General features: G+C 42.3%; 6 protein-coding genes and 1 pseudogene across 9 annotated transcripts; 2 read left to right on the forward strand and 5 right to left on the reverse strand.

The window, feature by feature from the left end:
* LOC135645399 (protein RGF1 INDUCIBLE TRANSCRIPTION FACTOR 1-like) lies at positions 1–3375 on the reverse strand. The gene is made up of 5 exons (XM_065163735.1): positions 3328–3375; positions 1889–3180; positions 877–951; positions 647–787; positions 1–566 (listed from the first exon to the last, which is right to left on the reverse strand). Exons 2-5 carry the CDS (start codon positions 2111–2113, stop codon positions 240–242), a joined length of 768 nt encoding a protein of 255 aa, XP_065019807.1. The 5' UTR covers positions 2114–3180; positions 3328–3375; the 3' UTR covers positions 1–239.
* Positions 3376–3809: 434 nt separating this feature from the next.
* Positions 3810–5083, reverse strand: LOC135645883 (extensin-like). The gene has a single exon (XM_065164758.1). The coding sequence runs from the start codon at positions 5079–5081 to the stop codon at positions 3978–3980; it is 1104 nt and encodes a 367-aa protein (XP_065020830.1). The 5' UTR covers positions 5082–5083; the 3' UTR covers positions 3810–3977.
* Positions 5084–7781: 2698 nt separating this feature from the next.
* On the reverse strand, positions 7782–8614 carry LOC135645885 (36.4 kDa proline-rich protein-like). Its single transcript, XM_065164760.1, has one exon. It carries the CDS (start codon positions 8558–8560, stop codon positions 7961–7963), a length of 600 nt encoding a protein of 199 aa, XP_065020832.1. The 5' UTR covers positions 8561–8614; the 3' UTR covers positions 7782–7960.
* Positions 8615–9535: 921 nt separating this feature from the next.
* LOC135645884 (major pollen allergen Ole e 10-like) lies at positions 9536–11374 on the forward strand. Its single transcript, XM_065164759.1, has 3 exons — positions 9536–10107; positions 10206–10742; positions 10831–11374. The coding sequence occupies exons 1-3, from the start codon at positions 10032–10034 to the stop codon at positions 10860–10862; spliced, it is 645 nt and encodes a 214-aa protein (XP_065020831.1). The 5' UTR covers positions 9536–10031; the 3' UTR covers positions 10863–11374.
* A 185-nt stretch (positions 11375–11559) lies between these two features.
* Positions 11560–16164, forward strand: LOC135646119 (uncharacterized). Of its 4 annotated transcripts, none has more exons than XM_065165294.1 (5): positions 11560–11712; positions 12444–12477; positions 14328–14674; positions 15168–15407; positions 15586–16164. In XM_065165294.1, exons 3-5 carry the CDS (start codon positions 14417–14419, stop codon positions 15892–15894), a joined length of 807 nt encoding a protein of 268 aa, XP_065021366.1. In that variant the 5' UTR covers positions 11560–11712; positions 12444–12477; positions 14328–14416; the 3' UTR covers positions 15895–16164. The 4 variants fall into 4 exon arrangements, with proteins under 4 accessions (XP_065021366.1, XP_065021365.1, XP_065021368.1 ...); XM_065165293.1 differs by having other exon boundaries at positions 11597–11804; XM_065165296.1 differs by having other exon boundaries at positions 11621–11804; positions 15168–15374.
* On the reverse strand, positions 12610–12775 carry LOC135647798 (U2 spliceosomal RNA; annotated as a pseudogene).
* Positions 16165–16487: 323 nt separating the features above from the next.
* LOC135646118 (uncharacterized) lies at positions 16488–21521 on the reverse strand. Its single transcript, XM_065165292.1, has 8 exons — positions 21283–21521; positions 20781–20930; positions 19102–19278; positions 18338–18426; positions 18180–18244; positions 17904–18006; positions 16999–17106; positions 16488–16813 (listed from the first exon to the last, which is right to left on the reverse strand). Exons 1-8 carry the CDS (start codon positions 21416–21418, stop codon positions 16685–16687), a joined length of 957 nt encoding a protein of 318 aa, XP_065021364.1. The 5' UTR covers positions 21419–21521; the 3' UTR covers positions 16488–16684.
* Between the last annotated feature and the right edge of the window lie 164 nt (positions 21522–21685).

The raw sequence follows: 21685 nt of genomic DNA on the forward strand, positions 1-21685 counted from the left end.
TAGAGACAAAGCACAGGCTCGACATATATATAATATATATGAAGGTAGCAGATATAGAAGTATGCATTCCCACCACATCAAACAAAATTGGCGAACACAGTGAGGCCTGAAACCTCATCCACACTCCGCTCACCTACTCAGCAATGGAAATGCTCAGGAGCTCCCTCCGCGGAGCAGCTACGGACACCAGAACTATAAGCAGCACGGATTAGGAAAGAGGTTTGTTGCGACGGCGAACATTAGGAGAGGGGAGATCGGTGGGGAGCTCCCTTCCTCCTGTTGCTCAGGGAGAGGACGATCTGAGGGAAGAAGCCGCCGCCCTTCTTCTTCTTCTTGGGCGCCTCGGAGCCGCCCCCCTGCTTGCCCGAGTTGCTCGAGGCCGAGCAGCCGTCGTACTGCACCGGGTCTTCCAGGATCGAGCTCGGGGTGGTCACCTGGCCGTCGTCGTCGATCAGATCGGAGCTGTCCATCCGCAGATTCTCGAAGGTGGAGAAGGCGAAGTCTGACTCGTTGAACCTGAACAGTATGCTCGACAGGTCCTCACCTTGTAGCAGAACATGATCCACCTGCATCACCATCCATTTCCTTTCCTTGTGATGCTTCCTACAGCTTAATCTAAGCAGGCAATTAGATGAACAGAGTCAACCTTGCAGGAGAGGGAGCAGAAGTGGAAGGGCTCCTGAAGGATCCTGTCACAGGTCAGGCAGATGTTCCCAGAGCCCTTGAAGGGCCTCGATTGAGGTCTTGGCTTCAGGAAGACCACCTTGGCACTGTTAATGGTGTATGGCTGTCACCACAGAGAACCATGAAAGCAGAGAACAGTCTCAGAACACACCTCACATGCAATTGAAATCAAACCCGAAGCTTAGTAGATACCTGAACATAGGAGCAGTCTATAAGCTTCTCAAGATCATCCAATCGAACCACATCGTTGTACACGTACCTCCTCACCTACGTTGCCACAGAAACATCAAAATCCATCACCGAGAAGACACCTATTGACAACTATGTCCTTCCCGAAACAGTACAGCATGAAGAAAGTGTGCTTGTACTAGAGGGCAAAATGGTAAACTTGTCATCCTGAGAAGGGTGATTGGTGAAACTTTGATGGTCTTCTTCTTCTTCACCTTGGAGGAAGAGAAGCAGAGGCAATTCAGCAGCCACTGAATCGAGGGTAGACTAAGAGGGAAAAGAGATGAAGAGAAAGTAGAAAGATAGGTTGAGCATCAAAGACATCAGAGTTCAGCAAGGATAATTCATGGTGGGCAATATGAGAACTGTTACTGAATTGAAGTAGAAAGATCAAAACTTTTAGCAAGGTTTCACAAGATCTTACAGTCCCAAAAAAAGTAAATCACCCATGAGAGAGATGGATGATTTATATCAGGGACAGGGAATGTGTTCTAGTCTCGAACAATGTCTACAAAGGTGGTAATACATGCTTTGACCAGTTTCCTGAGCAGGACATTCAAGAGCTCTCAAACACTAAAGTGGAAAAGATGAGATAATTAACCTTATAAATCTATACCACAGGCAAAAAAGGGAAACAATTCAACAAAGCAAGATTTACCATGGTTGGTAAAAGAGCAAAAGTAAATCCTAGTCCAATTGGAGAATCCACCATGGCAATCAATACAACTATCATTAGTCCTCAGGGAATTCTTGGGAAAATTAGTATATGATTATTTAAGGAGATATAAATTCATGCAGTTGAAGAACATATAGCACTGAAACAAAGAGGAGTAATCTCCTCTGTTGTCACTGAAACTACTACTGCAACTGGTATTTGTAGTAAGAATGGGAAGGCACGAGGAAGAGTTAGGTTGGAAGAGGAGAGGGAGAAGGGAAGGGGGCAAGAAAGGGAAGAGGAGGAGGAGGGTGGGCAGACCTGGAGGAGGGGGTGGGAAGAGTGGGCTGGCGCGCAGTGGGTGCAGATGCTGGTGCAGCAGTCGAGGCAGAAGATGTTCTTCTCGTTCTTCTTCCGGCTCTCATGGGTCCCGCACCCCACGAAGAAGCTCTCCTCCACCAGCCGGCCCAGCCACCCGGGCAACCCTGTTGCTGCCGCCGCCGCCGCCATCGCGTTCCCCCCTCCTCCATATTCCCGTCTCCCCATCCTCCCTCTCCCTCTCTCCTGTTCTTCTTTTCTGCTCCTCGAAACCAACACACACACACACACCCCACTCTCTCTCTCTCTCTCTCTCTCTGTGTGGATGTCTTCAACCCTGTCCCTCTTTACCCTGTGAATTATATGACCATATAGGAGAACAGTGTCTTACTAGTTTCCTTCTGAGCCTAAGAGAGTGAAGGAGAAAAGGTGGTGGAAGTAGGGAGGGTTAACGAACCTCCTGCATCTATTTATAAGAGGTTGGCAGAAACAGGACAAGAGAGGCAAAGAGAGAGAGAGAGAGGGACAGGAGGAGGAAGAAGAAGAAACCAAGAAACAAAATATGCTGGAGAAATGAAGAGTATATATGTAAATGCAATCAATAACATTAGTATTCATTAACATTTAATGTTGCCTTAATCTTTGTAGAACTCGTGAGTCATATTTCTTCCTCAACAAAGAAGAAAAAGCAGAGAGGTCTAAAAGGCCTTTGCATCACCAATGAGAATGATGAGGTCCTTTGACCACCCCAATCATACAATCCTCTACTGGTTTTGCATCCACAACCAGCCTTGGGTACAACTGTATCGAACTGGAGTTGCCGCATCAATCACTCCATGGCCTCAGGTTCTGAGCTTGATGGATTGCAGTTTCCAGTGCACCCCTTTCCTTTGATCTGTGAACTGCTGTTCCACTTATAAGCACAGAGTCCAAAACAGGGGGGGGGGGGAGTTTGGCTTTGTCTAGCAATTTGGAAAGGAAATGGTTGGGGCAAAAATTGTGAGAACTGATCAAACACCAAATTGAAGCCAGTGTACTGCTCTGGCAAAACCTGGGAGAAAAAGAAGCTCTAACGAATGAATTGGACCCATATCCATGTGATGAAGGCTTCTTTTTGGTCATAGTTTTCCTTTCTTTTCCTTTGTTCATGGTTGATCGGCATTAGTTGATCTGTGAAGAAGCATGCACCATGTTTTTTTCCTTCACGACTCCTGTAGTTAGCAGCTTTAGGAAGATATTGTAGATCTAATTCATCATCATCATCATCATCATCATGCAGAAACAGCTCACTCCGCCTGAAAACATTCACAGCAGTAGGAAAAAGGGGTCAAAATCTCAAAGATGTATGCTTGAAACAAAGATGCAGACAATAAGGTGAATACAAGACTAATTCATGTTCATTGAAGTCTCAAAAGTTCATAAATCGACATTTTAATTCCTACCAAGTTGTCTCCTCCTATCTTTCTCTGTTTGTCTACTGGCAGTCGGACTTCTCATGAACCCTAAATTCCATGAAGAAGAAGTCACGTCTGATGTGAAGTCCTACAGCATCATAATGGGCCTTAACACTGCCATGTCAGGCCCAATCCCAATCATCATATGGGCCCCCATTACACATGGCCACCTCGAGCGTGCCATCAATCAATAATATCATCAATAATAAAGATTATCTCCAAATCAAATCAAGAATATTAAAATAACAATTTTCTTTTTTCTTTTTATTATTGTACTTGAGTTAAAAAAAATTAGATAAGAATATTATAAATAAATTGAGTTATTTCTCTTTTTTTTTTTGAAGGTGTGATTATTTTTACTGTAATATTTAAATTATTATATTTCTTTCATCTGTTTTTTTATTTTTTATTTTCAATAAAAATTATTATCACATCATCGTTTTTTAGTGTATCACTGCACGTAACGTTCGTTGAAGACAAATAAGAAGACTTGACTTTTATTGGAGTAGGCCAACGGGACCATCATATTGCTTTCAATGACAGAGGGGAACGTACGACCGTCAAATACAGCACCCAAAAACCATGCAGGCACAAACATGACGACTAATTGGGTGAAGACACGATGACACAGTCTTTGATCACTCATCAGGACACTCGAAGTCGGATGGCACTTCCTTGCCGCAGTCAGCAAGAACCTCGAGAGCAGGGGAAAGAAGGATCTGTATGTTCAAGGCCTGGGCCTTGATGGTGGCGCACAGACACAGCGCGGCGTCGAGGTCGGAGAGCCCCTCCAGCACCGGGCAGCACTCGTAACTCACGCCCTCGCCGATGATGATGTGCACCAGCCCCCCGAGTAGGTCCACGCACGAGTCGAGCTTAGCGGTGTCGATGGGGCATGTCGGAGCCGTCGGTGATGGAGGGTATGGCGTCGGGGTCGGTGGCGACGGCGTTACGTATGCTGGTGGTGGAGGGCTTGGAGCTGTGTACGTTGGTGGTGGTGGTGGTGGTGAAGGGCTTGGAGTAGTATACGTTGGTGGCGGCGGAGGTGAAGGCTTCGGTAGTGGTGGTGGAGGGCTAGGAGTGGTGTACGTTGGTGGTGGCGGAGGGGAAGGTTTTGGTAGCGGTGGCAGGATTGGCGGTGGAGGGCTAGGAGTGGTGTACGTTGGCGGTGGTGGAGGGGAAGGCTTTGGTAGCGGTGGCAGGATTGGTGGTGGAGGGCTAGGAGTGGTGTACGTTGGCGGTGGCGGAGGGGAAGGCTTTGGTAGCGGTGGCAGGATTGGTGGCGGAGGGCTAGGAGTGGTGTACGTTGGTGGTGGTGGAGGGGAAGGCTTTGGTAGCGGTGGTAGGTTTGGTGGTGGAGGGCTAGGAGTGGTGTACGTTGGTGGTGGTGGAGGTGAAGGCTTTGGTAGCGGTGGCAGGATCGGTGGTGGAGGGCTAGGAGTGGTGTACGTTGGTGGTGGTGGTGCCGGTGTTGGAGGAGGGGGGCTCGGGGTGGTGTACGTAGGCGGCGGAGGGCTAGGCTTCAACCGGCTTGGAGGCGGTGGTGACGGGGTTGGAGTGTAAGCCGGTGGCGGTGGTGGTGGGGATGTGCAGTAGGAGCAGCCAGCGGCAAGTGAAGGAAGGACCAGTGTGGCGAGGTCTACGAACAGTAGCAAGGTAGCCACAGCACACTTCCCCATGGTCTCAGGGAAGAAGAAGAAGAAGAAGATGAGAGGCCTGTGATGCAGTGAGTTGAGGAGCATTGCATTCTGCAGGGTAATATATATTGAAAGAAGCATGAGACTTGCTCATGGATTTCCGTAGCTTATCGATGAGTTGGCAAATGCCCCACTTTGATCGATCAATCTTCACTGTTTCCAATTCACAAACTGATTAAGCACATAATCTTAGTCATCCAACTCCAGTTTTCATCATCTTTCTAGGCAAATTAACTGCAACAGGTTGCATTCATTGACCTCTTCATGAATTAACTTTGCCTCCTTGCTAGATTATGTCTATATCATTGTTATTGGTGGAATGTTTGATGATTTCATAGAATGGATATAACACCTACTGCTGTCTGGCAGAGCTTGGAGCTCAGCTTGCCATGGAGGGCCAGTCTTTTGCAGTGCCTCATTTGGCTTATACAGAAACTGAGGCCGGTGGGAGCTCACTCCGTCCTTGAGTAGTAGAGAAAGTAAATCTCAATGACACCAAACCTTCAGTAATTGATACTTTCCTCTCTCTGTCTCTCTGTCTCTCTGTCTCTCTCTCTCTCTGAGCTTATCCTCATCAGTGCAATAGTTCAGCAGTCTCAAATGTTGGAAGTATTAGACCTAAAAGATAGGACATACATGAAGCTTAGTTCATTAAATCTTGTCATAATCTTCCATTGACATGGGTCAAAGAGAGAGAAAGAGAGAGAGTCAAAATTGGCCATTCGAGGTGTCTCTTTCATGGAAACTTCGGTGCATAATCTCTAGGCTAAAGCCATGCAATGATAGACCTACATGTTTGTTGTTCTTTTAGTTCAAGTTGAATGAAGGATCACAAGGAGTTAAAGAGTGATGAAAGGTTCACATCATTTCAGCCATTGGAATGTAGTGAGTGAGAGGGCTTTCACCTAAAAAGTCTGTAGGTTTACTGGCAGCTGATCCGAAAGGAATTCAAGGGTGGTAGGCCATTAATTGGTACCAAGTTCCTCAGATACTTCGAAAAGATTGGTTCTCATCGTGAGACATGGAGTCTGTCCTCAAGGAAACCAACAAGAAGAAGAGAAATCAATGTGATTCATGACTCGATTGCAAGCTGTAATCAAAGAAAAATAAATCTGCAACGGAGCCATCGTAGAACAATAATGAACATCAACAGAAGCTCCGTCAAAGCTCATCTGCATCGCCTTGTTGACTATGGAGTCGGCCGAACTGTAGCAGAGAGCCAAATCCATCCATTCCATTGCAGAAAATGAGTAGATCATCTGCAGAATTTTGGTTGCATGATATCCAGTCTTTGCAAGTCTCATGAAACAGCAAAGCCTCGAGAGTCTTTACAGTTTTGATATTTGGAGCAGTAATCAATGCTCCTTTAACCTTCTATAAGTAAAATTAAAACTGAGAAAACTTCACCATCAGAACTGAAATCAAAATATCACTGATCAAATATAAATTATATGTTTTTGATGTTATAATCAATAGAATATCTCGAACATCCGAAGTTTACTCTTTTTTTAACTTTTTATAGGACCACTTATTAATCAATAAGATAAAAAAAATAAAAAAAAATCTTCGATATAAAAAAATAATTAAACTTATCTCTTAATATTTTTTAACATAAATAAACTTTTTTTTTATTTTTGTTGACCGATAATTTCAATCAAAATTTAATTAAAATTTTAATATATTATTCTAAATTAATTGAGCCACATAATCTCACTGCATCTCTATCTCTAGTGCAAGTAATATGAACATAAAAGCATAAGCCTCAGAACTTTGCCTGCAAAGACTTGAATTCTAGTGTGGGCACCATATAATGTAGTGATCTGATCCAATAAAAATAGATTCTGCAATGAATACTTTGTTTGAGAATTAGAGGAGTTATCATCCTAACGAGGGTAATAATTGTGATAAGACTCGCGTGACATCAGTCGCCCCGGATGACGTATCACGCCTCTGTTGACTTGATGAGACACCTGGTCAACGTGGACCGGAACACCTACCAAGGCACATTAACGTCATGTTCATGTTCGATCCCTCACGCCACGCCAACGGCAACGTCAGACGCTACCAGAAGTACGGTCCTACTCCCTGCGGGCCAGCACATCAGGCAACGATCATTCTCACTATAAAAACCCTCGCGCTCAGAGGAGGAGGAGGAGGAGACGAAGAAGAAGAAGACACAACTTAGCTAAAGAAACCCTCCGCGACTACCCACTAACTTAATCATCGGAGGGGTCGGGTCGAGCTCCCCGACCCGACCTTTGTACAGGTGCGAAGTCGGAGGTCGTCCACTAAACGCGCAGGCAAGGAGTTCTCTCCTGGTGGAAACGACGACCCCGTCCTGATCGAACCAACACAATCGGTCGCCTCAACAGTCTCAGGAAACGTCCCAGGGAGATCCTCTTTCATCCGGACCCGAACCAAACCGCGACGGCCCCGAAACCACGGCTTGAAGTTGTTTACACCAACACATCCCAAGGAATCCAGATTCTGCTCCATTCAGAACCGTCAGAACTCTGCAACAATTTTGTGCAGGCTTTCTACTTTCGTTTCTCCTTCCCACTTCGTACTCTAATCTGCTTCAGAGCCTCCGTTTAAGCTTCATCTCATATGCCACCACAAGCTCTAACTCCTCTGGCGACACAGAATTCTCTCTGTGGTTAGCTCAAAGATCCCTCACCATTAACTTCTTGATTGGTATCTTATGATACGATTACAAGATTCGAAACTTTGATTCTGTTCTTTCAGTGATTTCATAGATATTTTATTCAAGTCCTGCGTAGGAGAACCACTTGAGTGTGGTAGAGAGTCTGACAGATATGTCGACTACGTTATGCTCACCAAAGAAAGGCAACGAATACAACATGGCGAAGACTGGTTTTGATGCAGAAAGCATCATCACAGGACACGACGATGACAAGCTTTGATCAAGGATCAGGGCATTGGTAGTCCGACGGCACGTGCTTGCCGCAGTCCACCAGCACCTCAAGCGCGATGGGAAGAAGGATGCTTATGCCCAAGGCCTTGGCCTTGATGGTGGTGCAGAGACACAGCGCGGCGTCGAGGTCGGCGAGGCCTTCGAGCACCGGGCAGCACTGGTACGTCACGTCCCCGCCGATGATGACGTGCACGAGCCCGCCGAGCAGGTCCACGCACGCGTCGAGCTTCAGGGTGTCGATGGGGCACGTCGGCGCCTTGGGCGGAGGGGGGCATGGCACCGAGCTCGGCGGCGGCGGAGAGCTCGGAGTCGGGTACGTTGGCGGCGGCGGAGAGCTTGGAGTCGGGTACGTTGGCGGTGGTGGCGGAGGGCTCGGTGATTTCTTAGGTGGCGGTGGCGGGGTCGGGGTTTTCTTTGGAGGCGGCGGCGGGCATGGTGTTGTGGCTGGTGGAGGTGGTGGTGGGGTTTTCTTAGGAGGAGGAGGAGGAGGAGGGGTTGGAGTTGGACAGTAGGGACAGGCAAGAGATGGAAGGATCGACGAAGCCAAGTAAACACACAGCACGAAGACAGCCACCGTCTCCTTCGCCATGGTTCGGAGGAGGGCGAGAGTCTGTCTGGTACCGCACTGAGGAGGTGTGTGTTAAGGTGGGTTTATATAGGGATGTACAAGTCAATGTCATCTCGGCTTCTTCTTCTCCATCTTCCCTTGACTCCAGCTTCCGAGTCATGGATTCTTGTCCTCACTTCAACAAATCACATGGAAGGTCATCATCCACATGCTACTCGATTTACTAGCTCATGCTGACTTCAGTGGTGCAGGTCGATCGATCGTCGTTTGTGCCGACACCGATCTTTCTGCAGCTTCATCGCTATCCGTTTTCTTCGTCTTTTGGCTCTTCCCTCGAGCAAAGCTCCTCCTAAGCAGCCTCAACAGGCACAGCTTTTCTGAGATCACACAAAACGCTCTGAAATGAAGATTGAGGATATAGCGGAGCTTGAAGCTGAAAATGATTTCGAGTGATAATGGTTGAAAGGATCTCGAGATCTTTTTTTCTCGGAGGTGCAATAGGTTCTCTGGACTTATGCTAACTCGCATTGATTTCTGTCACTTCAGGCTTTGGAATGTAGTGAGGGGATCTGTGCCCAGTATTCAATCTTTAGCTGGACTCCATTAGCTCAATTCATGTACTTTGATCTGTATTCTGCTACAAGAAGGAAATCCTGCAATTGATGTTGACTTCAACAACACGGAAAGCATGATTCAGGGAGTAAATCATGCCACTTCTGAATGATGTTCCTGGTGGCACAGAACTAAGAAGATATGAAGCCAAATCATAGCTGGCCTATTAATAGTTTCAGATATTTTACGCAGGAATAGCTGACTCTGAGGAAGTTCTTCAGTTCATATGATCCATGTTCTTCCTGACTCGCCAGCTTGCTTATCTGTGTCTTCAAAGATCCACCAGCTGATCCTACTATCAAAGAAAAGATTCACAAGTTGCATTATAAATGATCAGGCCATCATGGCACATCCACTTGCCAAACATTTAGTGATTATATGTTGTTCTGCATGAGCTAGAAACAGAGTTCATTGACAACAAACTTTGGATCAGCAATTGCCATCTATCTGCATGAGGAAGATGGGTTTGAAGAGCTTAACCTTAACCTGGCTGGTATAAAGAGAATTAAGTTTCATCCGAAATGCTACAACTTAGATTGAGACACAAGCAAAAGAAAAGAAACGCTGAGCTTTTCAGTTTCTCTCACACGAAGAAAGAACATATGCCAAAACTAAATGAGAAGAAAGGGATTCCAAAGGCAACCCCATGAGCATTACCAGTGTCCATCTTCTTTCTCATCATTATGTTTGTGGCAATTAATGATTAAAGAGAAATCAGAAGCCCCCCAAAAATGAAAGAAATAAAGGTATTTGTCTCACTTTAGATCAAATCTCCTGAACCTTGATCATCCATCTTTGCATGGCTGGCATCTGGAGCTGTTCCATCTCTCTTTATAAACAAGCAACGGAAGCAGGATGTTGAGGATCAAAGCCTGCACTGATGGAGCTAAGAAGACTCAACCTGGGACTGCTCTCCCTTCTGCTCTACGTGACCTGCTGCTTCTGCGATCGATGTGGTAAGATTGATGTGCTGTAGACTTCCCCTCCTTTCCCTTGTGTTGCATGCAGCTGCAACTCCTTACAGCTTCTCCCTCTCTTCTTCCTTTCACTGCAGAGGCAAGAGGATCAGAGCAGTTGGACATGGCTTCTTCACATTCCGATCCCTCTTCACTCCCCTCATACTGTGTCTATCCTCCATTCACTCCGTCGCCACCTTCTACAACACCAATCCGATCACCGCCTGCACCGCCACCGTCATCGATCTACAATCCTCCACCGGTGGTCGTGCCCGGCCCGCCATTCTACGTGCCAAGCCCGCCATTCTACGTGCCAGGCCCGCCACTGTTCCTGCCTCCGGTAGTCTACCCGCCGCCACGAGCGCCGCCGCCTCCGGGGGCAGGGGGAACGCTGCCGGGGCTGTGGTGCGTCGCGAAGCCGACGGTGCCGGACCCGATCATCCAGGAGGCCATGGACTACGCTTGCAACTCCGGCGCGGACTGCGACTCCATCCAGCCCGACGGGTTGTGCTTCCAGCCCGACACGCTGCTGGCTCACGCATCCTATGCCTTTAACAGCTACTGGCAGAGGACCAAGGTCGCCGGCGGCACGTGCGACTTCGGCGGCACCGCCATGCTGATCACCGTCGACCCAAGTGAGTCCATGACTGAACCGATCCTCTTTAAACCTCGTGTCGATGAAGATGTCAAATCAGAGCTAATTGTGTGTCCATTGCGTTGCAGGCTACGATGGCTGTCATTTCAACTTGATGTGAAGCAAGAGATCCGTGCATTCTCCATGGTTTTCCCCCGTTAAGAGTAGAGCAGTTGTTGCAGGAAGGTCATCGGTGGACGCCATGTTTGCCGTGAAGTTTTGGCCGAGCAGTCACAGAGATGAACTGTGGTCTTTTGAAGACAGATGTGATTAATGAGAGCGGCTGGTTGGACTGATGGTGGCTAATTTATGACATCATATTTGTTCTTTTAATTGCTTTTTTTTAGTTTCTAGACTATTGTCCACGAGCATTACGTTCAACTTAGACGCGACATAAGTGACGACAAGTGGACCTCCGTAGCGGATGTGCGCCACGCGATCCGGTCGTGTATTTGGCGGTAACGCGAAGCGAGAGTCGATCGGGAAGTTGCACGCGGCGAGCCGAGCTGAGTGGGCCGCACCGAACCGGACCGTGTTGTCCCACATGAGGTCCGCCCCGTTCCAAAATGTATGTACGTGTCACGTGCCCATTGGCTTCATTAAACTGTCCGACTTCGGCCGGCACTAGTCCAATTCAAAGCACCCCAAAATCTTAATTCACGAAACAAAGGAACAAACGAACCGTATCTTTACACGTGTAAGTCCTTCCCTTCATGATATATATATATATATATATATATATATATATATATATATATATATATATATATATATATATATATATATATATATATATATCACGCTAATAGCTACTTAATCCTTGTCCGATATCTAAATCCAGAGAGAGAGAGAGAGAGAGAGAGGGAGGACAAAACAAGCGTCGGCTTCCGCTGGTATTTCGCAGCGGAAAGCTCAACAAAACCACATTGGTTTCGAAGAAGGAAACCGAACGATCACAGTAGTAATCCGCGGTAAGTCTCCGACTAATGGAGCTGCGTCGCCATTGGTTTCCGGGGGACCTCATTTTGCCTCTTGCTTCTTCATTGACCGCTTAAGCTCGCAGGTTTTGTCGCTTCTTTAAAGTTTCTCTCGGCTCGATTCCGTTTGAATTGGAGCAATTGGATGTTTTTGGATCTTATTTCTCTGTTCTCGTGGCGGTGGAGGGTTAAAGATTGGATTTTGGCTGCTGCTTTTTGGTTTCTGATTTCACGGCTGTGAGGTGTTCCTTTTTTCTTCTTTGTTTTGTTATAATGTTGCCTTCATCTCATTTTTGGATCTGATTTCAGTATCTGTGGAACTTCCATCACCTCTTGTTTCTTCTTTAACAGCTTCCTTTCACATTTTTCTCGTCTTAATCTTGAGCAAGTAGATATAATTTTGGATCTTGTTATTCTGTTCTTGACCCACTGGACGGTTCAAGATTGGATCTTGGAGTTGAACTCGGCAGTTGATTTTGGGATTTTATCTGGCTTTCTGATTTCACTGCTGTGAGGTGTTATATTGTCTTTTTTTTTGTTCTTTGTATTGTCACAACAAAAATTGTGGCCTTCAGCTCATCAACCGGATCTGATTTCATTCTTTGAAGCATCTATATTTTCTTAGATGGGCTACCCGTATGCTATTTATCTTTCTTATGTGATTCTGGATCGTGGCAAGGGAATCGTGTTCGATGCCTCATGTGATTCTCCTTTTTCTTTTGCAGGATATATGGCCCGGCCTCGATTTGCTATGATATGGTATGCAATTTTGTTGTTGTTATAGAGAACAGGAGATGAGGATTTAGGTGCACTGTAGCTGTTTCATATTGGAGAACCAGGATTTCACTGCTTAAACTTAGGAGTCAAACCCATGACCAAAAATATGTAGATGATGTATCAAACTCTCAACCTTTTACTAAGTGGGATTGGTGCTATTGTGATGAGCCCTCCCTCACAATAAATTAATATAATATCATAGTGGATCAATGACCCACATATCAGATATTAAACTGAGAAGAATAGACACTTCAACTGTTAGTTGAATGTGCTAATTAGTTTAGCTAATAAAGACTTTGTAGATTATCACAAGGTTCTGGATTCGAATCTTGCCTTCATAACTTACCCTTTGCAAAAAAAGAAGAAGGCTTTCTTAGTTTCTGATTTAGCTCCTGTTTATTGGTACTAGAGTTTTGGATTTGGTCTCTGATAAGCGTAACCATGGAGCCACGATTCCTTTGCATGAAAAATATCTTGTGATCTTTTCTTTTTATTTTTGTGGTTATATACGATCAATGGTATATTTTTGGTGTCATTGTTTGCATTTTTTCTTGATTTCCGGTTGGTAAGATACTACTTTGATTCACTTTTTTGTTTTTGGCTCCAAACGACAGCATGGATGGTTTCTGTAATTTGGATTTTATTCCATTGTATCTACTTATGTTATGTGGTCATTTCATGTTATTAACTGAGTCTCAGAAGTGAAGTCTTGTCGTTGATTTCATTTCCTGCTTCTGTGTCTGTTTTGATCTGTTAACCGATAGTGAATCAGTATTTTTCTTCTGCATCATATAGATTTTTCTGATGTAATGAAGTTGACCACTGGAGTTGGTATTTCGATATAGTTTCACATATCCTTTTGTAGATTCGTTTTGATTTAATTCCACCATATATCATCCATCTTATATGTTCATCTCCATCACTAATTTAAATATGATAATAATATCCATTTCTTTTGCAATATTTTAGGTTCATCCGGTGTGTTGGTGAAGTAATAGAAATAGATTTGCAACTTCGAGTTACAGCTTGTTATTAGATGATTACATATGTGATGCCACATATCTGTGTATCAAGAAAAAGATGAGAAATGAAAAAAAAAAAATAGTGATGGCCACCGACCACCAGGTGGTGTTTTGAATTTTGAGGCTACTTGTATGTTGGCTTGGCAGAGGAGGCGGAAGAAGAAGAAGAGCTATGGAGGAGGGCAGCACTGTGCTAGAGAAACAAACGCCCTAAACCAGTTAGTTTAGTTCAGTTTTGCAGGATTAACAATAGATTGACATGAAATAGTTCAAGAGAAAAGGGAATAAAGAAAAAGGTTCATATTGGGTTGAAGTACCATAATCCATATCATAGTGAATAATTTGTATAGTGTGATTATTAATTTGAGCCTTTGTGAGATTGATACAAACAAAGTACAGAATGGCATATTTGCTGATAATTAAGTTACTACCCTGCAACCTCCAAGCAACCAAAGAATAAACAAGTAATTCCTATAACATGTTTCCTTATTGAACAAAAAAGTGGTGATACAGTGGTGTAAGCCTTATTATCCTCCCTTATGATACAGATTAGTTGTTCTCCAAATTGTGATCATCTTAGGAAAGTGCTTTAAAACTCTATTTTATGATTCTTACGGCAGCAACTTTAGTTATGTTCATTTTAAGGTTCAGCTCATTGCTGACAATATGCATGGCTTTTGCTTCAAGCAACAAGAACTAACATATTGTTTTTGTATTTGCATCCTAGTTCTTCTAATAAATAAATATCAAATGTTGAATTGTAAACACATTTGTACTACACGTGACATGTTTAATCGGTTCTGTATGCAGAGACAATTTGGCACTATAATTGAAGTTGTAGGACTTCATTAAGTTACTTATGAAAAGAAGTGAGGTATCAAGTTGAAGAATCAGTAACCATGTCTATCTTGTCGAAGTTGCGTTGTATCACCGTGGACGTCACGGGTACTCTAATAGCTTACAAGGGAGAACTCGGGGATTACTACTGCATGGCAGCTAAAGCAGTAGGATTGCCTTGTCCGGATTACAAACGCATGCATGAAGGCTTCAAGGCTGCATACACAGATATGGTGAAGGAGTATCCATGCTTTGGACATGCAGCAAAAATGCCAAATATCGACTGGTGGAGAGCATGTGTGAAGGACTCCTTCATCAGGGTAAACAAATCACCTGGGTTTGATGGCAGACCGAGGTTTCCTACCATATTTATTATGAAATGTCGAATAGAGTTTTTCTGTTAAATTCTGTTGCATCTTTTACCCTTTAAACGTCAAGAATTAGTATATGATGGAAGATTAGGGACAAGCAAGTGACCGTTACTTGGCAACTATCCAATAGAAGATCCAAATTTTATGCCTCCAATGAGCTTTTCTATCTTAGCTCTAAAAATAGATGACCTTATGAACTGGCCATGTTACAACCTGTACACGATGACCAAAAGTGTTCATGAATAGGTAGGCTTCTCCGAGTGACCGCTGATCATGAGCACCATCACCATTTTCCAAAGCATGAAAATATTCAGATTGAGATTAATTTGTGTGCTCAGCTGTTTAAATAGGCTGTTACATGTTTTCAAGTTAGACGTTGCAGAACCTTTATAATTATAGGCTTACAGCTAATAGCTTGCTTTCTTATGATGTTACCCTTCAGGCAGGCTATGAATATGATGCGGAGACATTTGAGAAGGTGTTCAGGCGCATATATTCGTCTTTCGGGTCTTCTGCGCCCTACATCGTATTTCCAGACTCTCAACCTTTCCTCAGATGGGCACGTCAGAAGGGCTTGATGGTTGGAATCGTCAGCAATGCGGAATACCGGTACCAAGATGTCATTCTTCCTGCCCTGGGAATCAATCGGGTGCTGACCGTGATTTCCTTGCATGCTCTCACAGTACATCCATTGTTTCCATGGTACCAACATTTGAATTAGTGTGTGATGGTTGCTACCAACTTTACAGAGCTTAATGGTTCAAAAAGATCCATGTAGCCTAAAGGAAATAGTTAGGGCTTTACGACTTTGTTTATCATTGTTGTTGATGTTTGTTACCAATGAAGTTTGTGTTTCGCAGGGATCAGAATGGGACTTTGGCGTATTCTCAGGTGTAGAGGGCGTCGAAAAACCTGACCCAAGGATCTACGAGATCGCACTGGAGAAGGCAGGAAACATTGCAGCAGAAGAAGCAGTGCACATCGGGGACAGCATGCGCAAGGACTACCTCCCAGCCAGCAGTGTGGGCATGCAAGCCTTGATATTGGACAGGTTCAAGACATCGGATGCGGAGAACTGGAGAAAGTCTGGCGCCGTCGTGCTTCCTGATCTTGTTGCCACCCAGGAATGGCTCACCAAGGAAGAAAATGTCACGGCCATGCTTGCCTAGAACCATTTACCACCGAAGAAATAAAGGACGGTCATCTAGCAAAGAACACTTTCTTTTTTTTGTTTCTTTACCTGATTTCATGTTTCTTCCTTTGGGACATGAATCATTTAATATGTTTCTTTCTTCTGTCGTAAGCTGGCTGATATGGTTTAATCCGCCGTCAGCAGCCGGTAATGACCCACTGCTTGAGAACTTATAGTTTATGTTTCATTTGGTTGTGAACACAGCACAACAGGTTGGAAATGCATGAGGTTGGTACTGCCCTGTGGACATGCATGATGGGTTGTCCTCAACAAGGAGGGTAGCTACAGACTCAATGGGTTGCTACTTCTTGTGTGATGTTGGTTCATATCAGCCTGTTTTGCCAACTCTGACAGCATTTGCATTTGAGGTTCATAGATAGACCTGATTAAAAGGGGAAAGATGCAGTATCTGTGTTTCAGGGTTGTGATAACATTTGCAACATGTAAGAGTAATTTTTCCAGGAAAGAGTAGGATATTTGTTATGTCATGATTTAACAAGATAAGTTGACCTTTTTCTCCACAATCACAATGTATGCTTATTTGTTTGAAAGGAGAACTCAGAAATAAGATACAGAAGGCTCTGAAAGCCAAATTGCTACATAAATTGCCATAATGACAAGCATTTTAGTGCAGTCTTTAATTTTACCTTCTTTTCTGATCTATCCATACACTACAGAGTAGATACATATTTAGATAGGTATTGTTATAGAAGTTCTTCAGCATCATAACATCATCTCAATTACCTCGAATTGAAGTTCTTGGATGATTAGATTGGTGCATCAGCAGAAGAAGAAAACTTCTGTTGAACAAAAACTGGATCCCCAACCGCGACAGCTTTGGCCCTGCCTGTTGCTGAGAGTGAATATTTGCAGACCAAATTCTGTCCAAAGAAAACCTGCATTTTTCATTTTCATAGAGCATAAAGTTAAGCACTGTCACATAGTTAAGCATTATGGCATAGAAAAGTGAAATTAATATGGATGTTCCTGTTTAGTGAGAATATAGTCATGCAAGTATTGATGGTCAGACATATATGTGGAATAGCTACTTAGAAAAAAGTCAAAGTCAAAGAGATTTTACCTTCCCCTGCTTTTTCTTTAAATGCAAAGCATGATCTGATCGAAACTTCATTAGAGTTTGTGTTGGCTCATCCCCGGCAGTTCCATTATTTTGGTCGATAGTTGGTACCTGAAGAAAATGGCAAGCAACTCAAATAGAATGTAGAGATTAGCTTATCTATATTCATACCTACAAAAATCTTAAGAAATAAATGAAAAGATCCATAAAAATTCTAAATTAGCCTGGCCATGGTGGTTAAGGTAGGAATAGATCTAGTAGACTGTCCGGCTAATCTAAGCCTGAATTTGGCAACTGGCTTGCTTCCTAAGCACAAATGGCTACTCTCAAAGTAATGTCCAACTGGGCTTGTTCAGTGATGATAATATCTTGCATGTTTTTTATAATGCAACTTCACTACATAGTTCTGCATGCAGTTCTAATATTTCAATATTTGGCCTAAAGGAGGTTACTGATTTAGGCAGAGGCAAAGAATTGTAAACCTTTATAGCTAATTTTCAATGGTTATTGTGGAAGTGTAAGAATGAATTCTTATATGCACTTGTCAAGCTAGCCTTATTTTTCTATTATTACAAGGCCATTCCATGCTCTTGAAGAACATTGGGTTCAATTGGGTTAAATTGACATAAAGAAGCTGGCCTTTAGACTGGGTTAAACTCAATGCTGATGAATTGCTTGGGAAAGGTGAGAGCAGGATGGGAATTGGTTTTTGTTTTATGCCATTTTAATGGTAGGTTTTGTTTGAGGTTAAAAAAAAAATGCAGAAATGCTTTTAAAGTTTTTTTCCAATTACTGAAAGCCTACAGATGTAACATTCGTATGCACATTATGATAAATAAAATCCAAAATAAACAACAATAATATCTGACTCTCATAATATTACAGAGTGGAAAGAGAAGACATGTTACCTTACAACGTGAGCATAATTTGACACCATAAAATGTCAACTCGTTTATTTTTATTTCTTTCCACAGGTCCTCTGAAAATGGATTACATCCATCGACAAGGATACTGAAAAACAAAATTGTTAACTCATAAGTGCCTGAAGAATGATTTCACTGGCAATGAACCTATCATAGTAAAGCACACCAACAATGCAAAATTACAGTGTATTAAAACGATATGACTTCCAACTGCATTCAAGATTTGAAAAAGAATGAATTGTCTATATATTGCCCTCTTACTTTGCTCTGAAGCGATTAATTGGTAATGGTTCTTCCAGAAGCTCATTCAAAGCATTCAATGATCCCTGCACATGTTATCTTAGAAAAGAAAACTGAGTTCTGCCTTAGTAGAGTATAAGCATTTGGAATCTTGCAGTTCCACTTAGGATGTAGCTAACCTGGGATGCCAATAAGAATGGAAACCCATCAGAGAACACGGTTCTATATCCCTGAGCATAGTTGGGATCCACTGCTCTAATTTCTGATGCTGAAACATCAATATTATAGTGAAAAATTTTTATCAGCACCTTCATATACTGATGCGTTAGACATGACAGGAAAAGTTCACAGGTACAGTGTCAAAATGACAAAAGGAGGACACTAAAATGGAATAACTTTGAAATAAAAAAATGGTTTTATTTAATTATTTATAAATAGAACTCAGCATTCATGACTTTTTCCAGATAATCTTCTATACTACTACAACAACAACAAAGCCCTAAGTCTCAACTTTTTTCAGATAATCTTCTATACTAGCTTCAGAAAATGATCCAAGGCATAAACTATTAAATCAAAATGTCATACTTAATATGAAAAAGGATAAGGTAGATGTATAGTAAAAGAAACCACATAGATGACAATATAGGTTTCATCAGGTGAAATGTAGTCAAAGCACTGAACTTGCAACAGAATATCTTCTACATAATTAAGACAATACAGGTAAAATACATTTTGAGTAAATTTAGGATGGTTAGGGAATCAACAAAAATAAACTGGTGTTATTGACCAAGTAAATAAGATACAAACAGACACTACAAAAAGTGCAATATTACTTACTATACCATATCAGTTAAAAAACTAAAAAACTCTCCCTAGCATCATATTATCAGACTGAAGAACATTAGCATTGAAAGAAATACAAAGATCACCAAAAGATAATTACCAGTATTGAAACGCACTAGACGACTTGGTTTTTCGAGATACTTCGTAAACCACTCAGATGCTTCATTGCCTTCATCAAATGCCGAACCAGACCATTCCCAGACAGAGATGTCATTAATTACATCACACACTCTACTCAGAGGAATCTTTAGTGTCTCCATTTCAGGAGCCTTTATAACTGTAGAAAATGCAGAGAATATGAAATTCACAGAGAAAATATGGACAATAACATTTACTAAGTATAGTTGTTTTATGAATATGGAACATGGAATCATATTAGGTGAAATTAATAGAATAATATTATTGAAAACCTAAAACCAACATTGTTGCTGAGTACACTGATATTTACTGATAATTTTTTGGCAAAACATTTATGGGTAGTTATGATGAAAGATTGGAATATAATTGAAATGGGAATACTGTGAAGTGACTCGATGTTCAGTCTCTCCCACCAGACAATGGATCAAAAGAAACAAACTCTAAGTGATAAAGATCAACATTGCTCGCAAAAAACAAAACTGAAAACCAAGGCTTCCTTCCACATGAACTTTTACTTCCACTTAGCTGTGTAAAGGAAGGATATTCAAATATTTTTGTAGTTACAAGTAACTTTTCTTTTGTTTTCCTCACTCTCTTGTCATACATAACTGTTCAAAGTTCAAACTACTAATGACTTCTTTTCCTTTATTTTCCTTTTCTTCCCAAACATTTTTTTAGTAAGTACTAGTTTTAGTTTAATCGAAGAGGACAGATAACGATATTTTGAATTTGTTATTAATTTTTTTCCTATTTTTGACCCACCATCATTTTTAGTTCTCTTCCCCTCTTAAAACCTTGTAACTTGAATTGATTTAACTTTCCATATTATTGCACATATAATGTAGACTTCCAAGTGTTTGATCTAAAGCTTCATCAACATCTTTCCTCTCTACCAGTCAGAAATGTTCCTACCTCATCATGAGTGCAATTATTGTTATCCTTTCTTTTCACATAAACCTAGCATCCACATCAATGTCCTTGTCTATATCATACTAAAATTTGGAACATGTTTGCATATAAACTTTCCAACACTGATTAAGAAGATATAGCTGATCTCAGTCTTCTTTTTTTTTCTAATCTATATAAGACTAATTTTGGAATATGTATATTCTTATCCTTCCAACACTCTGATCCATATATATGTTAGGTCATATAGCTACCTTATTATATATTATCCTTCCAAACGGAAGGATAGTTGACAATTGTAGAATACTTAAAACACAACTTTCCACATTAATAAGATTCATGTCCTGTTTCAATCATTCCCTTCGAAGAAAAGATCCAATGTACCCAAGACATTTCTTCTATTTCTGTTGCCAAAAGGTAGGTCAATTTGTTAAAGAATCTTTTCTGCACAGTTCTTATCCAGTAAATCTCGTAATATGTTTACTATATCTAACAGAAACCTAAGCTAAATATATAAAAATTTACTTTAAGAATCACGGTGTATTGGCATTGCCAAGCAGGTGAACCGAAATGCATAATTATCTCTTAAGAAAATGGTAGATGATCAACTAAAAGCAAATCATCATAATTCCTAAATCGTGCTGATAAAAATTGGCTTGCAATATTCTTATAACTTGAAATGATTGATTTATAATGATCTTATGATGATTATCCTTTAGCAAATGATTTACACACCCATATATGAGGTATCATTTGGCTCCCAATCTTCCCTGAAGGCATCCATCGGCAGCCCTACCTCAACCAAAGCAAGCTTTGGTTCAACTCTTTGAGTGTATGCCCTTCCATTTGAGTTCACAACCAACCACTGCCGATCCCATCGAAGTCCTACAGATAAATGAAAACAGTAGGTTGAGACAAGCGACTAGAAATGCAACTATATCTCCAACATAGTGCTCCAAATGGATGACGAGAATGACCTAAGAGTATCAGAAATCATCCTTATAAAAAGCTATCAATAGACCAAATGCAGTAGCCATATTTAATGAGATAAATATCTAATAAAATAAGTATACTTGTAGTGAACTCAACATCAATAACTAAAAATAAATGTGTTGGTCAAGAATGTCAATTCAAGAAGTCCTCAGCAATTTATGAGGATGTGGGGTGAACTCTCAAGGCTAACATCAATTCTCCGAGAAGGAAACGGGCAATTGGAAGGGAAATCTGGTTAGTGTACCCGTGGAGGTGACGCAAGCTCGAGGAACAGAGATGCCACGGCAGGACTTGATCGGGTAGACGTAGATTGAGGCGACGGTGGCCGCCGACTCCCGCGAGCCAAAAATGGAGGCAAGAATCGAGGACGCCTTCTCCATCCCCTATTCCCGGATCTTCTCCGCAAACACCAGCTTCGAGCGCTTCGTTTGCTTGCCCAACGTCTTACATAGGCGGAGGCGGCTTCGATGCAGACCGGACCGGAGACATTATATATATATATATATATATATATATATCCTGCTTTAAGATCCGAGTAAGAAGAGGAACGGACGGACGTCGTGAATCGAAACGAAGATAATGATCGCCAAGTCAGTCAACCAAGTTGGCGTGCTTAATGTGATAGTTGACGCCATGTGGGCAGTGGC

The sequence above is a fragment of the Musa acuminata genome, chromosome BXJ3-8 (assembly GCF_036884655.1).
Source record: "Musa acuminata AAA Group cultivar baxijiao chromosome BXJ3-8, Cavendish_Baxijiao_AAA, whole genome shotgun sequence".
NCBI lineage: Eukaryota > Viridiplantae > Streptophyta > Magnoliopsida > Zingiberales > Musaceae > Musa > Musa acuminata.

What these genes read in the sequence shown, in the direction of transcription:
- LOC135645885 (XM_065164760.1), bottom strand. Translation starts at nt 8,560, where the DNA reads ATGGCGAAGGAGACGGTGGCTGTCTTCGTGCTGTGTGTTTACTTGGCT.
- LOC135646118 (XM_065165292.1), bottom strand. Translation starts at nt 21,418, where the DNA reads ATGGAGAAGGCGTCCTCGATTCTTGCCTCCATTTTTGGCTCGCGGGAG. An exon ending in AAATGATACCTCATATATGG is followed by an intron (nt 19,279 to 20,780) that starts GTGTGTAAATCA and finishes CATTTTCTACAG; the next exon opens with TTATAAAGGCTCCTGAAATG. An exon ending in TAAAGAAAAAGCAGGGGAAG is followed by an intron (nt 16,814 to 16,998) that starts GTAAAATCTCTT and finishes TGAAAAATGCAG; the next exon opens with GTTTTCTTTGGACAGAATTT.
- LOC135645399 (XM_065163735.1), bottom strand. Translation starts at nt 2,113, where the DNA reads ATGGGGAGACGGGAATATGGAGGAGGGGGGAACGCGATGGCGGCGGCG. An exon ending in CTTCCCACCCCCTCCTCCAG is followed by an intron (nt 952 to 1,888) that starts GTCTGCCCACCC and finishes GTGGCAACGTAG; the next exon opens with GTGAGGAGGTACGTGTACAA. An exon ending in TAGACTGCTCCTATGTTCAG is followed by an intron (nt 788 to 876) that starts GTATCTACTAAG and finishes CTGTGGTGACAG; the next exon opens with CCATACACCATTAACAGTGC.
- LOC135645883 (XM_065164758.1), bottom strand. Translation starts at nt 5,081, where the DNA reads ATGCTCCTCAACTCACTGCATCACAGGCCTCTCATCTTCTTCTTCTTC.
- LOC135645884 (XM_065164759.1), top strand. Translation starts at nt 10,032, where the DNA reads ATGGAGCTAAGAAGACTCAACCTGGGACTGCTCTCCCTTCTGCTCTAC. An exon ending in CTGCTTCTGCGATCGATGTG is followed by an intron (nt 10,108 to 10,205) that starts GTAAGATTGATG and finishes CTTTCACTGCAG; the next exon opens with AGGCAAGAGGATCAGAGCAG. An exon ending in GCTGATCACCGTCGACCCAA is followed by an intron (nt 10,743 to 10,830) that starts GTGAGTCCATGA and finishes ATTGCGTTGCAG; the next exon opens with GCTACGATGGCTGTCATTTC.
- LOC135646119 (XM_065165294.1), top strand. Translation starts at nt 14,417, where the DNA reads ATGTCTATCTTGTCGAAGTTGCGTTGTATCACCGTGGACGTCACGGGT. An exon ending in TGAAGGACTCCTTCATCAGG is followed by an intron (nt 14,675 to 15,167) that starts GTAAACAAATCA and finishes GTTACCCTTCAG; the next exon opens with GCAGGCTATGAATATGATGC. An exon ending in TTTCCTTGCATGCTCTCACA is followed by an intron (nt 15,408 to 15,585) that starts GTACATCCATTG and finishes TGTGTTTCGCAG; the next exon opens with GGATCAGAATGGGACTTTGG.